This window comes from Lepidochelys olivacea, assembly GCF_965140295.1.
Source record: "Lepidochelys olivacea isolate rLepOli2 genome assembly, chromosome: 14".
NCBI classification, from domain to species: domain Eukaryota; kingdom Metazoa; phylum Chordata; order Testudines; family Cheloniidae; genus Lepidochelys; species Lepidochelys olivacea.
In genome coordinates, this window is record NC_140424.1 from 45,547,980 (window position 1) to 45,563,032 (window position 15,053).

Genomic DNA, 15,053 nt, shown 5'->3' on the forward strand with positions numbered 1-15,053 from the left:
TCCACCTTCCTGGGTCTGACCTCAGAGCATTCAGCATCCTCTGCCCCTCCGTGCGCTTTCCCCCAGCGAGTCCGCTCAGGCGGGGCTCCTGGGGAAGCCAGAGGGTCCTGCACCCCAACTTCGCAGTCAGACGTGACTCTCAGCCAGCCAGTAAAACAGAAGGTTTATTAGACGACAGGAACATGGTCTAAAACAGAGCTTGCAGGTGCAGAGAACGGGACCCCTCAGCTGGGTCCATTTTGGGGGGCAGTGAGCCAGACAACCACGTCTGCCCTTCACTCCATGTCCCAGCCAGCCCCAAACTGAAACTCCCGCCAGCCCCTCCTCCTCTGGGCTTTGTTCCTTTCCCGGGCCAGGAGGTCACCTGATTCCTTTGTTCTCCAACCCTTCAGCTCTCACCTTGCAGGGGGGGAAGGGCCCAGGCCATCAGTTGCCAGGAAACAGGGTGTCGGCCATTCTCTGTGTCCAGACCCCTGCACACACCTGCCCTCTAGGGCTCTGCAATGATCCTACACCCTTACCCCACCCCCTAGATACTTAAGAACTGCCTGGGGGAAACTGAGGCACCCCCACACTATTCAGAGGAAACATTAAGAACAGTCCCACTTCGTCACATCTCTCCCCCCTTCGAGATCGAACTGAGCGGGGTCACTTTAGCCGGTGACCTGGGGAAGTTCGAAGCCACCAACGTTCCCATGGATGCCCCAGCATCTCTCCCATTCCTTGGTAGGAGTTACACCAGGCCCTTCCAGTTTCACGCCCTCCCTTAGGTCAGGGGTGGTCGATAGCACTCGCAGGCCGCATGTGGGAAGGTTTATGCAGCCCATGCCCTTTGGCCACCCCAAGAATGTCTCCCCATTGACCATCACCTTCTGCTCCCACTGGAGGTCCAGGGGGCCTGGCCCCAGGAAACTCCACACAGACATATAGGTTGGAGTCAGGAGTGGGAGCGTGTCCACATCCCCAACCATCTGGCTGACGGAGTCTATGGCCTTGGGACCCAGCAAGGGAGCTAGACACCGGGGCTTTTCCGCAGGGTCCCCTTGGTTCAAATCGCCAGCCTGCTCAAAGGCAGTGAGGTGGCATCCACATCCCCCCTCCTCCTTAACCAGGGGCAGCAGTTTAGTCTCGAGGTTCCCTGCGGAACTGGCCCCCCGGGGTCTATCCCCACTCACCCCGGGGGGGTCCCCTAGGCCTCCGCTCCCCCACCGCCAGTTCATGCTGCTGCTGCTTCTGCAGCTCTTTCTCGGGCTCTCGCTGTCTCTCACAGTCCTCTTGCTCCCTCGGACTCAGCTCCAATCCCGTCCGTCTCGATCCCCCGATGGGGAACCCGATCGTGAAGACCCCCATCTGGTCGGGGACAGGAGTCTTGGCGATGCCTGGCTCCCACTCCAGCTGCTCCCAGATCCTGCTATAGCCCCATTGGGGGTCAGGAATCTGTTCCTTAGAGCGGTCATCCTCCTCCAGCTGCACGATTAACTCTGCTTTGGTGAACTTTCCAACGCTCAACCCTCTCTTTTTGCACAAGGTTACAATGTCCTTCTTAAGGAGACGGTGACAGGCCATCACTCCGCTCCTCCCAAGTTGTTGTGGACTCACAGGCCCGTGTGTTCTCAGCTCCCCACGGTTTCCAGGGAGAACCCCTAGTGTGCCAGCCCTTCTCGAGGTCACCACCTCTTTGCCAGGGTCGAGCTGCAGACTCCTCCGCCCCTTGGACTGCTCGCTGCAATCCCCAGGGGAACCCTGCTACTGCACAGTCCTTCTCGCTGGTCACACACTCCCAGGGGTTAACCGCCCCCCGAAACCGCTCCTCTCTGAGCCTTCAGCAGGCCTAGTCCTCGGCAATCCCCCTTCGTGTTACTGCTCCCCAGTCACTTACTGCAGGAAGCACCATCCACGGGGTGCAGTACATCCCACCGCTGCCACCAGTTGTCACGGAGTCCCTGGGCGATGCTCTGGAACTGCTCCCCATGAAGTCAGTCAGGACTCTGGGGTAGTCGCCTTTCTGGGAGCAGCCTGTCTTCAGACACACAGCTCACACGGCTTCCACCTTCCTGGGTCTGACCTTGGAGCATTCAGCATCCTCTGCCCCTCCGTGCGCTTCCCCCAGCGAGTCCGCTCAGGCGGGGCTCCTGGGGAAGCCAGAGGGTCCTGCACCCCAACTTCGCAGTCAGACGTGACTCTCAGCCAGCCAGTAAAACAGAAGGTTTATTAGACGACAGGAACATGGTCTAAAACAGAGCTTGCAGGTGCAGAGAACGGGACCCCTCAGCTGGGTCCATTTTGGGGGGCAGTGAGCCAGACAACCCCGTCTGCCCTTCACTCCATGTCCCAGCCAGCCCCAAACTGAAACTCCCTCCAGCCCCTCCTCCTCTGGGCTTTGTTCCTTTCCCGGGCCAGGAGGTCACCTGATTCCTTTGTTCTCCAACCCTTCAGCTCTCACCTTGCAGGGGGGGAAGGGCCCAGGCCATCAGTTGCCAGGAAACAGGGTGTCGGCCATTCTCTGTGTCCAGACCCCTGCACACACCTGCCCTCTAGGGCTCTGCAATGATCCTACACCCTTACTCCACCCCCTAGATACTTAAGAACTGCCTGGGGGAAACTGAGGCACCCCCACACTATTCAGAGGAAACATTAAGAACAGTCCCACTTCGTCACAGGGAGCAGCTAATCCAGATCAGCTCAGCGCTGTGTTCGCACCTACTTCATGCGGCTCATATTCGCTGACACGTTGCCCTGGGCCGGGGTGGCTCATTCCAGCTTGTGCCGCAGCCATAACCCGCCCCAGCCCATGGGCCGCTCCTGCCAGTCTCCGGGGCAGGGCAGATTGGGATTAAATACCCCCAGGTTGAGCCAGCCGGGGCCAGTTTGCCGCTCCACGTGGCATTGCCCCCCTGCATTTCCTCACCAGCTGGGCCCAGGCCAGCAGGGGATTTCCTGGCTACAGACCCAGCAAACAACCCGCCCTGATTAGCCACTAGAAGGAGCCCGCAGCCGCTTTATTGTGTACCCGTGAGCCAGGCCCTTTCCGAGAAATCACCCGGGAGAGGAGAAACCTTCCCTCGCTGGGCTCCAGAGGGGGCTGCTGCCTCGTCCTGCCTCGCCCTAGCCCAGCCTGGGCCTTCCTCCGGCTGGGAGGGGAGCTGGGCTCAGGGCAGCTGGGACAGAGAAATCCCCTGCACAGTGAAATCCCGAGAAATCCCCTGCTCCTCGCCCGCCTGCCCTGCCACGTTCACCCTGGGGCACTAGCTGGGCATGGGGCATCTGGGGGCAGAAACGCAGGCTGGGGTGGGGGGGTCGGGTGTGACGAAGTGGGACTGTTCTTAATGTTTCCTCTGAATAGTGTGGGGGTGCCTCAGTTTCCCCTAGGCAGTTCTTAAGTATCTAGGTGGTGGGGTAAGGGTGTATGATCATTGCAGAGCCCTAGAGGGCAGGTGTGTGCAGGGGTCTGGACACAGAGAATGGCCGACACCTTGTTTCCTGGCAACTGATGGCCTGGGCCCTTCCCCCCTGCGAGGTGAGAGCTAAAGGGTTGGAGAGCAAAGGAATCAGGTGACCACCTGGCCCGGGAAAGGAACAAAGCCCAGAGGAGGAGGGGCTGGAGGGGGTTTTCAGTTTGGGGCTGGCTGGGACATGGAGTGAAGGGCAGATGGGGTTGTCTGGCTCACTGCCCCCAAAATGGACCCAGCTGAGGGGTCCCGTTCTCTGCACCTGCAAGCTCTGTGTTAGACCATGTTCCTGTTGTCTAATAAACCTTCTGTTTTACTGGCTGGCTGAGAGTCCCGTCTGACTGCGGAGTTGGGGGGCAGGACCCTCTGGCTTCCCCAGGACCCCGCCTGGATGGACTCGCTGGGGGGAAGCGCACGGAGGGGCAGAGGATGCTGAACGCTCCGAGGTCAGACCCAGGAAGGTGGAAGCCGGGTGAGCTGTGTCCTGAAGACAGGCTGCTCACAGAAAGGCGACTGCCCCAGAGTCCTGACTGGCTTCATGGGGAGCAGTTCCAGAGCATCGCCCGGGGACTCCGTGACATCGGGTCATGCTGGTGCCTGGGATAAGGTCCCTGTGGATGCAGCATGACCCCCAGCGAGTGGGGGGCTGATGTTCCCCTGGCCCAGAGACACACAGTCTCCCCAGGGCTGTAATGGAGCTCCCAAGGCTGGACCACCAGACAGGTCAGTGCGTGGAGGTCCCTGGGGGAGACCCGACCTCCCCAGCCACCTGCATGGATATTACAGATCCCCCAAGGCACTTTCCATAGGAGCAGGGGTTTGCCCCCACTGTCCTTGGCCAACGTTTCCACCGAGTGTCTGGCCGATGCACTCTCCCCCAGAGATGGCTGCATTTCCACGGGGCTGCGTGTGCTGTGCGTGGTCTGTGAGGCCCTTCGGGATGCAAGGCGCGCTAGCAACGGCAGGAAGGCTGCAACCCTGAGCTACTTCTGCTGCTCCAAGGGAGTCGGATTTTCCACTGCGGTCACTCCAAAAGGCCAGAGCCCAGCGCAGGCCCTGTTGTGCAGGACAACCACATCGGACCGCCAGCCCCTGCCCGGACGAGCTGACAGGCTAAAGGGCAGGACCCCACAAGGAGGGGCTGAGGGGCTACAGCAGTGGGTCACAGTGTTGCCAGCTCTCACAATTTTGTCACAAGTCTCGTGATATTTGGGGGTTTGGTGTAAAATCCCAGCTGCTGGAGTCCTGGGAGTAGGGGAGAATTTCAGCTTGGTTATTTTTTGTAAAGCACGTCTCACCCTGCTGATTGCAAAGAAAAGCTTAAAACCACAAACCCAAAAGACTCAGAAACCAAATAAGCCCCCCCCCTCCATTTTTGTAAATCTCATGATTCTTTAGCCAATCTCATGATTTTTAGGGTGTGTAATTCATGATGTTTTAACACGTGGGGCTGGTTATAGCGCATATGAAGAGGTGACGTCTCAAGAGGGACCTGATGGAGAAGGTTGGCAGACTTGCTTGGGAAGCGTTGATAAAATACAATATTCTCCAACACACTGTGTAATTAGCTTGTGGAACTCACTGCCACAGGACATCACTGAGCCCAAGAACTAAGTAAAACTCACAAAGGGGTTGGCCATTTCTGTGGCTCACAGAATCTCCAGAGCTGGACTAGTTCATGCTGACAATGGGCAGGGATGTCAGACCTCACACCGCAGGGCCTGAGCCGATCTCTGACAATCACAGGGCAGATTTTGTCCCACAGCTGCTCCTGCGGGCTCTGCTCCTCGCTCTGCCCTGGCTGGCGCTGGTCACCGGGGCAGACGGGAGCTTGGGCTAAGTGGACATGGGATCTGATCCAGTGTAGCAATCCCTGTGTTCCTCAATAATAATCCCCTTTGTTCCTGTCCCCTACCCCACCTGTGTCCCTGTGGGGCTGCCCCCCCACTCGCTCCAGGAAACGGATTTTGGTTCCATTTTCCTCCCCGTTAGATAACAAGAGGGATCCCGGAGCCGCGGCTTTGGGGTTGATAAGATGGCCGAAGTTCCTCTAGTGGGTCCGGCGCTTTTCTTGGCGGGGAAGCTAAGATGCCACCCTTTGCCCCTGTTCTTGGGGCATTGATGGCCCCGCTAGTGGCCCAGGAAGGTGGTAAAGGAGGGAAGCAGGGGAGGGGTCTGGGTTTGCTTGAGCCCCAGCTCCTCTCAGCCCCTGCGAGTTCTCACCCTCATCCCCCTTGGCTGGGGAACCTGGAGTCCTTAGACGCTGGGGAAGGGCATCTCCCTCCCCTCCTGGGCAGGGTCCCCCCTTACTTCAGTTCTCTGATTTTCCAGGTCTCAGAGCACCCCTCTAAGCTCCAGTCCCCTCTCCTTCCTCCTCTCTCTCTGTCTGCCCGAAGCAGGGGGGTTTATGAGGTTCCTAACAAGGCCTTAATTGACCGCAGGTGCTCCAGTTAACCTGCAGCCACCTTCCGTCGTCTACAGGGAACCACGCCTCACTTAGCCTTGAGCTGATATATTTCCCGTCTCGCACTCTCCCACTGCTCCCTGCCCTCCCTGTCCCACCCATCCCAGGGCCCCCAATGACCCAGCGCTGCACAGGACCCCGAGCCTGGCTGCAGAGATACAAGCCCGTCCTCCCAGCGCCAGGCTGCGACTAGACTGTTCTACCGACACTGTGCCCCTCTGCACCCCGGATCTCTCCCTGCTGCGCCCCCCTCGGCCCGCACTCCCTGCCACCGGCAAGCTCACCCTGGGCCGGCCCCTCACAGCCGGGGCCTGAAGCGTCTTTAGGGGGCAACCCCATCCCGGGAAGCCCCACTGCATGGAGACCTGGGGTAAGGGCCTGAGCAGCCCCAGATATGGGGCGTACAAAGGTGACCCAGGGCTGGGGGAACAGAGCTGCGCCCCGTCTATCGCAGCCCGGGGGTTGGCAGGTGTCGGGAGCGGGGTGATAAGAGGCTGGTTTGTAAAAGGCCCCCGGGGAGTTGTGGGGAGTAAGGAGTGGGCCATGGGGGGAGCTGGGGTACAAATCTCTAAGGTGGGTGTAAATCAGGATAGCTCTTCATGGCTCCGCGCTGATCTACCCCCTCTGGGCTCCAGCCCCGTGCATCCGCCCAAGGAGTCTCGCAGGCCGCCTGCGCTCGGAGAGGTTTATTGGGTATAAAAGAGGGGCCGGCCCAGAACTCATTCGTCGTAGAACTTGGGGATCTCGTCCCCCAGGAACACCTGCTCCACGGCGCCCGACTTGGTGATGGTGACGAGATAAATAACCCCCCCGCTGGAGCCGTCCCGGCTCATCGCCAGGGCAATGGCTGGGGGAGAGAAACGAGGGGTTAGTGAATCGGTGCCAGCAGTGGGGAGAGGCCCCGTGTCCCGTCTCCTGCCCCCTGAGCCAGCCGGTCCCTGCCCTGGGGCTGGATCACAGACAGCGGCCCCTAAAGGGGAGAGGTCCCGTCTCCTGCCCCCTGAGCCAGCCGGTCCCTGCCCTGGGGCCGGATCACAGACAGCGGCCCCTAAAGGGGAGAGGCCCCGTGTCCTGTCCCCTGCCCCCCGAGCCAGCCGGTCCCTGCCCTGGGGCCGGATCACAGACAGCGGCCCCTAAAGGGGAGAGGCCCCGTGTCCCGTGCCCAGCCCCCTGAGCCAGCCGGTCCCTGCCCTGGGGCTGGATCACAGACAGCGGCCCCTAAAGGGGAGAGGCCCCGTGTCCCGTCTCCTGCCCCCTGAGCCAGCTGGTCCCTGCCCTGGGGCTGGATCACAGACAGCGGCCCCTAAAGGGGAGAGGCCCCGTGTCCTGTCCCCTGCCCCCTGAGCCAGCCGGTCCCTGCCCTGGGGCCGGATCACAGACACCGGCTCCTAGAGGGGAGAGGCCCCGTGTCCCGTGCCCAGCCCCCTGAGCCAGCCGGTCCCTGCCCTGGGGCTCGATCACAGACAGCGGCCCCTAAAGGGGAGAGGCCCCGTGTCCTGTCCCCTGCCCCCTGAGCCAGCCGGTCCCTGCCCTGGGGCCGGATCACAGACAGCGGCCCCTAAAGGGGAGAGGCCCCGTGTCCCGTGCCCAGCCCCCTGAGCCAGCCGGTCCCTGCCCTGGGGCTGGATCACAGACAGCGACCCCTAAAGGGGAGAGGCCCCGTGTCCTGTCCCCTGCCCCCTGAGCCAGCCGGTCCCTGCCCTGGGGCCGGATCACAGACACCGGCTCCTAGAGGGGAGAGGCCCCGTGTCCCGTGCCCAGCCCCCTGAGCCAGCCGGTCCCTGCCCTGGGGCCACCGCGCCCTGGACCTGCCTCACCCCACCCAGGAGCAGGTACCGTTCTTGGTGAACTGGCGACACTCCTCTGGAGTCATCCCGGGCTTGTAGGCTGCATCCACGTAACCATAAATGTAGCTGCTGCCGGACCCGCCGATGGCAAAGGGGTGGCGGGTGAGCATCCCCCCCAGCGTCCCGTACACCTGCGGGAGCGAACGCACGCCGGGTGAGAGCCCAGGCCTGGCGCGGGCCGGGGGGTTGGGGCGTCGTGGACGGGGGGCGACTGACGCTGCCGTTCACTGACCGCGGTAAAGACCCCCTGCCGGGTCTCAGGGTGGGCGTCTCTCCTCACCACCCGGCATGGCACAGACCCACAGCCAGGCCTTGGGAGCCTCCCAGGGCCACGTGAGCATGGATGGGGCAGGAGGTTCTGGGTTCAGGTCCCCCCGGGGTGCTGGCCTGGCTCCCGGCAGCGGGTGACCTGCCCAGCCATGGCCAAGGGAGGGAACGAGGACACGTTAATGGGGTGTTTTTACCAAGCCTGGCCGGGGCGAGGGGCCACGGAGCCCTGCGGGGAAGCGACCGGGATGTACCCGGGGGCAGGTCTCCTCGCCTGGCTGGCGGGTGAGATGCAGGAGCTCAGCCCCGCGGGGGGCGGTTAATGCTTTGCCCCCCTGGGCTCAGGGCCCCTTTGCACCCTGGGCGTAGCTTGTTCTGGCGCATTAACCGGTTTGGCTGGGACGCTGCAGGGAGACGGGGATGGGCCGAGGGGAGATGATCACGGTCCAGAGATCCCCCCGCAGCTGTCGGCCCCCCCTCACCTGCCCCCCTTTCCTCCGGTCCCATCCCGCCACCATGAGATGCGCCGACAGCTCCTCCTTGTACTTGTAGCTGACGCCCTTCACCAGGCTGGCGGCCGCCAGGACCAGCGGGGCCTCGTCCACGTCCAGGCTGGGGAGAGGAACGGGGGGGGTCAGTGATAACAGGAGGAGCCGCCCCTCACAAGGGGCCATGCGAGCTCCAGCCGGCACCCCGGGGACCCCCCCGCCTACCTGTGCAGCTCCAACTGGTAGTGTGCCATGTCCGCGATGGCTTGGGCGTCGGCGGCGGAGCCGGAGAGAGCGCAGTAAATCCGCTCGTGCAGCGGGGCCAGCTTATCGAAGACCCGGTTCACCACGGCCTCCCTGGGGGGGAGAGTCCGGAGCCCAGCGTGAAATCCAGAGCCCCAAGCGCAGAACCGGAGTCCGACCCGGGCGCCCAGACTCAGAATCCAGGACCTGCCCCGGTCCCAGACCCCCTGTGCTGGGGTGGGACACGCGCCCACCCCCTGCTCTAGTGTAAGGCGGGGAAAGGGTTAACGACCTGCAAACCCCAATCCTGCTCCCCCTGCCCCGCAGAGAGAGGCTGCACCTGGGCTCTGAGCAGGGGCAGGCCTGGCTGTGGGGTCTTCACTGGAGAACCGGGGCTGGAAGCTGGGGGGGGTGTGGAGGCCCTGGGAGGCTGCTCCGGGCTGCTGCCGAGAGCCTGGGAGTGGGGTCTGTGCAGGGAGATGGTTCCCGGGGACGGGGGCTCTAGTCCGGCTGGAGATCTCGGCTGGGCGAGGGGAGGCCGAGGGACTGAGGACAGGAGCCAGGTGGAGCGGGGTGGGGCTGGGACGTGCGCTAAGGCAGGGTCTGAAGTACAAACTCCAGGTGGGAACCAGGACCCCCAGGGAGCAGCGACCAGGCAGCCAGGGGACAGGGAGAAGCTCAGACAGCCCCTCACAATGGGGTACGGTCCAGCCAGTGTCCTTATGCGGGGGAGCGAGAGAGAGATTCCCTCTATTCACCGGGGACCGGAACAGGCGTCTCCCTGAAAAGCGATGAGGATCCGTGCGAGGTCCGGGGCGAGCCGGCCCCACTGCAGAGTCCTGCCCCAGCCCAGGAGTGCACACAGGGCTCAAACCCCAAACACCGTGTGTGACCCCGGCCCGGAGGGGGGTGACAGACACCTGAGGAACAGTCCTGTGCCCCCTCCCCTGCACCAGGGATACCGAGCCGGGTGAGCAGTGATAAGTCACCCCGATGCCCCCGGGGCCTGTCAGCTGGGTGAGGCCTGGCACTTACCCCGCAGAGACCCTGGAGTCAGAGCCCACCACGACCCCGCCGTCAAACTCCACCGCCATGATGGTCGTCTGGGGAAAGGGAGGAGACAGGGGTTCAGTGCAGGGACCCTCAGAGCCCGGGGGAGACTGAGGGTCACCCCACACCCTGCAGGGAGCCGGCACAGGGCTCCTGGGGCATCCGGGGCTCCCCCCAAACCAGGGGCTGGTGGGGCTGCAGGCAGAGAGCGTAACTGGCCCTCACACTGTGACTCTACCCGGGGGGGGAAAGGGGAGCCAGGACTCCTGGGTTCTATCCCAGCTCTGAGAGGGGAATGGGGTTTAATGGGTTAGAGTGGGGGGGCTGGGAGCCAGGACTCCTGGGTTCTCTCCCAGCTCTGGGAGGGGAGTGAAGTCTAGTGGTTAGATCAGGGGACTGCGAGCCAGGACTCCTGGGTTCTATCCCAGCTCTGGGAGGGGAGTGGGGTTTAATGGGTTAGAGCAGGGGGGGCTGGGAGCCAGGACTCCTGGGTTCTCTCCCAGCTCTGTGTGGGACTGAAACCGGGGCCCTAGACGCGAAAGCCCCTTATCGTGTTCTCTGGCCCAGCCGGTCCCGTCCAGCCCACGGCTCAGTGGGATCAGACGGGGGTGGCTCTGGGATTTGATCACACATGGCAAAGGGCCGGTTGCGATGTGTGACAAGGGCCTGGCCAGGCAGCTGGGCACAGAGCCCTGGGGCTGGCAGCGCCCGGGGGTGGGGGTGGGGGTGGGGGAGGCTCCTGCACCTGCCGCCCGGAATGGGCAGGTGCTGAGGGCGGCGGCTGCGTTACCGATCCAGGGTTTACAGCAGGGAGCGCCCAGCTCGGGCGCCAGGTTCGGGGCGGGGGGGCGCACGGCGCCTCCTAGCCAGAGTCCCCCATTCCCAGGCCACTGGTCTGACCCAGGCCATCTCCTCCACTGGGGAGCAAAACGAAAAGAGTCATTTTGGGGGGTGGGGGTGGAGAGACTATGACTGTGTGGCCCAGTGGCCAGGGCCCCCACCTGGGAGGGGGAGGCCCTGGGGCCAGTTCCCCGTTTGCTATTTATTCAGAGGGCAACAGCTGCGAAGGAGAGAGGGAGGGAGCCCCCCACCCCAGAATAGCCTGTAGCCCAGTGGTTAGGCCAGGGGTTCTCAAACTGGGGGTCGGGACCTCTCAGGGGGCCGCGAGGTTATTACATGGGGGGTCGCGAGCTGTCAGCCTCCACCCCAAACCCGGCTTTGCCTCCAGCATTTATAACAGTGTTAAATATTTTTAAATGTGTTTTTAATTTATAAGGGGGGGGTCGCATCCAGAGGTTTGCCGTGTGAAAGCGGTCACCCGCTGGGTTACAGCTCTCCACGGGGGAGACCCCTGTTCAAATCCCTTCTCCCCCCCAGAACCTGTTTCCCCCACATCTCCGGTGTGTGCACGAACTGCTGGGCTAGAAGCTATGGGGGGGGCACCCCATACCCCTGCTCTGGCTGGATTTGGAAAGGGACCCGATCCAATAAGCAGCCTCGGTGAAGGCCCCCTGGGTCGGGCCCCACACCTCAGTTAGGCAGCTGCGTGCCACCCCTCCCGGGTTCGTGGTTAGGTGGGAACCGGGTGTCCGGGGGTGGGGAGGGTGCAGGGCGCAGGCCCAGAGGCAGGGACACCCACACCGCGGGGACTGTTACTCTGAGGAACGCGGGCGCCCAGGGAGTTTAGGCGCCAACAGGGCGAGGCGGGAGGTGGGTGGATCGCAGAGGAGCTGGGTGCCCAGGTCGGAGGGTTGGGCAGCCAAGTGCTTTCCCGGATCCCCCGGGTAGTCTCACTCCCTAGTAGATTTTCTAGCCCTTTAATCCATCTCGTGGCTCTTCTCTGAGCCCTCCTGCAATTTATGCCCAGCCTGTGGACCCCAGACCCAGGATCCCAACCCTGGTCGCACCAGGGCCAAATCCCGGGGGGGAAAATCCCTGCCCTGCGCCAGCTCGAGATTCCCCTCTTGATCTGTCCCACTGGCCCCTCTGTCCACAGCACGGCACTGGGAGCTGCTGGTCAGCTCGTTATCCACCACCGTGGCCCCAGGGCTCAAACACCTTCATTTGTTAATCCTCAACTGACCCACCTCTCTGTGTGAGGGTATTTTACACGGGGAACTGAAACACAGCCAGGGAGAGAACCCAGGAGTCCTGGCTCCCAACCCCCACTGCTCTAACCCACCAGCCCCCACTGCCCTCCCAGAGCTGGGGAGAGAACCCAGGAGTCCTGGCTCCCAACCCCCCCCCCCGCTCTAACCCACCAGCCCCCCCCCTCCCAGAGCTGGGGAGAGAACCCAGGAGTCCTGGCTCCCAGCCCCCCCCCCCGCTCTAACCCACCAGCCCCCACTGCCCTCCCAGAGCCGGGGAGAGAACCCAGGAGTCCTGGCTCCCAGCCCCCCCCCCCGCTCTAACCCACCAGCCCCCCCTCCCCTCCCCGAGCTGGCTCCACCAGGCTGCCTGCGGCCTTGACTTTCATTGAAAGACCAAGTAAGTTTCTCGCCCTCGTGGCTGGCGAACAGGTGGAAAGTGCGAGCGGGAGCCGGGGGTCCAGAGGACACACGGGCTCTCTGTCCCTTAGTGTTTAACAGATCTCAGGGTCTGTGAACGTTTCGGGTGGGCAGTTCTGTACACTGGGGTGGGGACATTTGGGGGTTTCAAGGAGGCACGTCTGGGGGTACAGCAGGGGCATATGGGGGCGCAGCAGGGAGACATGGTGGGTTGCAGGGGCACATGGGAGCCAGGACTCCTGGGTTCTATTCCTGATCTCTGGGGAGGGGGGAGGGTCTGCAGTAGGGGCATATGGGGTGGAAGGAGGGGAAGTGGGACCCTGGAGGGAGGGACCTGTAGGGGGAGCAGCAGGGAGGGGGTGATGGGGCGCAGCAGAGGGTGATGGGGTTGGGCGGCAGAGATGGAATGGGGGGTGGAGGGGCAGCAGGGGGGGCACATGGGGGCAGCAGGGGGAGATGGGGCCGGCAGAGACAGGAGGGGGGGGTGGAAGGGGTACATGGGGGACAGCTGCGGGAGATGGGGTTAGCCAGCAGAGACGGACAGCGGGAGATGGGGGTGGAGGGGCACATGGGGGGCAGCAGGCGGGTCCCAGCCGACCCCCCCGAGCCCCTTTTAGGGTGTCAATGGGAAAAGTTCGCGCAGCCCGCGGCACATGGAAAGCGAAAGCGGCTCGGAGCCTGGCCGGGGGAGCAGGGAGGAGGCTGAGCCGCCCGGATCCCGCAGCCCCCGGGGCCCCCGAACCGGGCAATGCCCCTGGGGGGCCCGATCCGAGCCGGGCAGCTCCTAGGACAATTAATGGGGCGTCCCCACTTTACCCCCCCCAGGATTCCCCCCTGTCCCCCGCCAGCGGATCCCCCCCCGGCCCCACTTACCCCCGTGCGGACCTCCCCGTCCGCCCAGCTGGGCCCCCCGCAGCCCGCCATGGTGCAGCGACCCCGGGAGCGAAGCACCAGCGCCCGGGACAGCTCCGGGACCAGCCGCGCCCGCCCCGCCCTCCCTGCAGCGCCGCCCAGCGCCGCCAGGGGCCGGCGGACACCCAGCGCCGCTGGGAACCTCTCCAGCCCCGCTCTGCCTGGCAACGGGTGATGCCCGGGCCGGGGGGAGGGGCTGGGAGTCCTCCCTCCCGGCGTCCCAAGCCGCTTCCCCATCGATCATCCGCTGGGAGAGGGGCAGGGCTGGGCCCGGACACCGGGTGAGGGGCGGGTACGGCCCTGCCTGCCTGGGCCATACAGGAGCTGCATTGGTGGGGGGCTGGGCCAGGCAGCTGTGGGGACCCCTAGGACCGTGCCCACCCCCAGCATCTCACCGGGTACAGCGGGGGGTCCTGTCCCCCGGGGGCGGGAGGGGGGGCAGAGCGAGCCCACCCCATAGCAGTGACTCCTGCGGCACCTGTGCCGTGGGGCTGGCTGGGCTCGGCTCTGGGCCCCGGGACCTGCCCCCGGCCCCCAGGGTCTCCGCGCCACTCAGGGGCCGTCCGCAGGGGGAGAAAAGCCCCATGGCGCAGCCCGTCGGGTCAGCTGAGTCGGGCTGGTGGGGCGGGGGCTGCTCGGCTACACACTGCAGACTGGACGATCCCGCTCGCCTGGAGGCCGGGGCCGGTCGTCTCCGGGAGGCCCCCAGAGCCCGGGCTCCGACATCTCAGGGAGGGCCCCAGAGCCCGGGCTCTGACATCTCAGGGAGGGCCCCAGAGCCCGGGCACCGACATCTCAGGGAGGGCCCCAGAGTCCAGGCTCCGACATCTCAGGGAGGGCCCCAGAGCCCAGGCTCCGACATCTCAGGGAGGGCCCCAGAGCCCGGGCTCCGACATCTCAGGGAGGGCCCCAGAGCCCGGGCACCGACATCTCAGGGAGGGCCCCAGAGCCCGGGCACCGACATCTCAGGGAGGGCCCCAGAGCCCGGGCTCCGACATCTCAGGGAGGGCCCCAGAGCCTGGGCTCTGACATCTCAGGGAGGGCCCCAGAGCCCGGGCACCGACATCTCAGGGAGGGCCCCAGAGCCCGGGCTCCGACATCTCAGGGAGGGCCCCAGAGTCCAGGCTCCAACATCTCAGGGAGGGCCCCAGAGCCCGGGCTCCAGCCCTGGCCGCAGCATCCATGGGTGATTTCTTGCCCCGCGAGCCTGAGTCAGCCGGCCCGGCTCTGAGCCTGGGGGCCATGGGCCTTTAGTGCATGCGGACGTCCCCTCGGTTCCTGAGGTCTGGCCAGGCCGCCCCCCCCGCCGACAAACAGGCCCAGGCAGGTGTTACACCAGTGTCCAACCTGCCTCCTGAAATGTCACGGGCGGGGGTCGTGTGAGGGCCCGAGCAGTGTCTCTCCCCCTCCCCCCGCCAGAGCAGCCGGCCCAAACCAGGGGCCGGCGCGGGGAGCCGAGCCCATCGAGCCCCCTGGGACAGGAGCCACTTCCGTGGGGATGGGGGTCGAAGCGGGACAGTCCAGCAAATCCCAGGACTGCTGGGGGCTCTGCACTAGCCTGGGTCCGGGGAGACCTGGGTCCAGCTCCTGGTTCTGCAGGTCGCTGTGTGGCCCCAGCTGTAACCTGGGCCAACAGCCCTGGGGAGACATGGGGGGCAGCATGGGCTGTGACAATAATTCCACAGCTGACTGTGAGGTGCCCAGAGACCACGGTGAGGGGCGCGATGTGCGTCCCATAGCTAGACAGACCTGCCTAGATCCCATGGCCTGGGGTCAGTCTGACCCCTCGCTGCCCTGGGCTGGCTGGGAGCAGAATCCACCCAGAC

The 15,053-nt window shown here is 64.3% G+C and overlaps 1 protein-coding gene across 1 annotated transcript; it reads right to left on the reverse strand.

Moving 5' to 3' along the window:
* Nucleotides 1-6,584: 6,584 nt before the first annotated feature.
* On the reverse strand, nucleotides 6,585-13,304 carry PSMB9 (proteasome 20S subunit beta 9). The gene is made up of 6 exons (XM_084647682.1): nucleotides 13,189-13,304; nucleotides 9,794-9,861; nucleotides 8,741-8,872; nucleotides 8,510-8,639; nucleotides 7,750-7,891; nucleotides 6,585-6,760 (listed from the first exon to the last, which is right to left on the reverse strand). The coding sequence occupies exons 1-6, from the start codon at nucleotides 13,237-13,239 to the stop codon at nucleotides 6,633-6,635; spliced, it is 651 nt and encodes a 216-aa protein (XP_084503808.1). The 5' UTR covers nucleotides 13,240-13,304; the 3' UTR covers nucleotides 6,585-6,632.
* Between the last annotated feature and the right edge of the window lie 1,749 nt (nucleotides 13,305-15,053).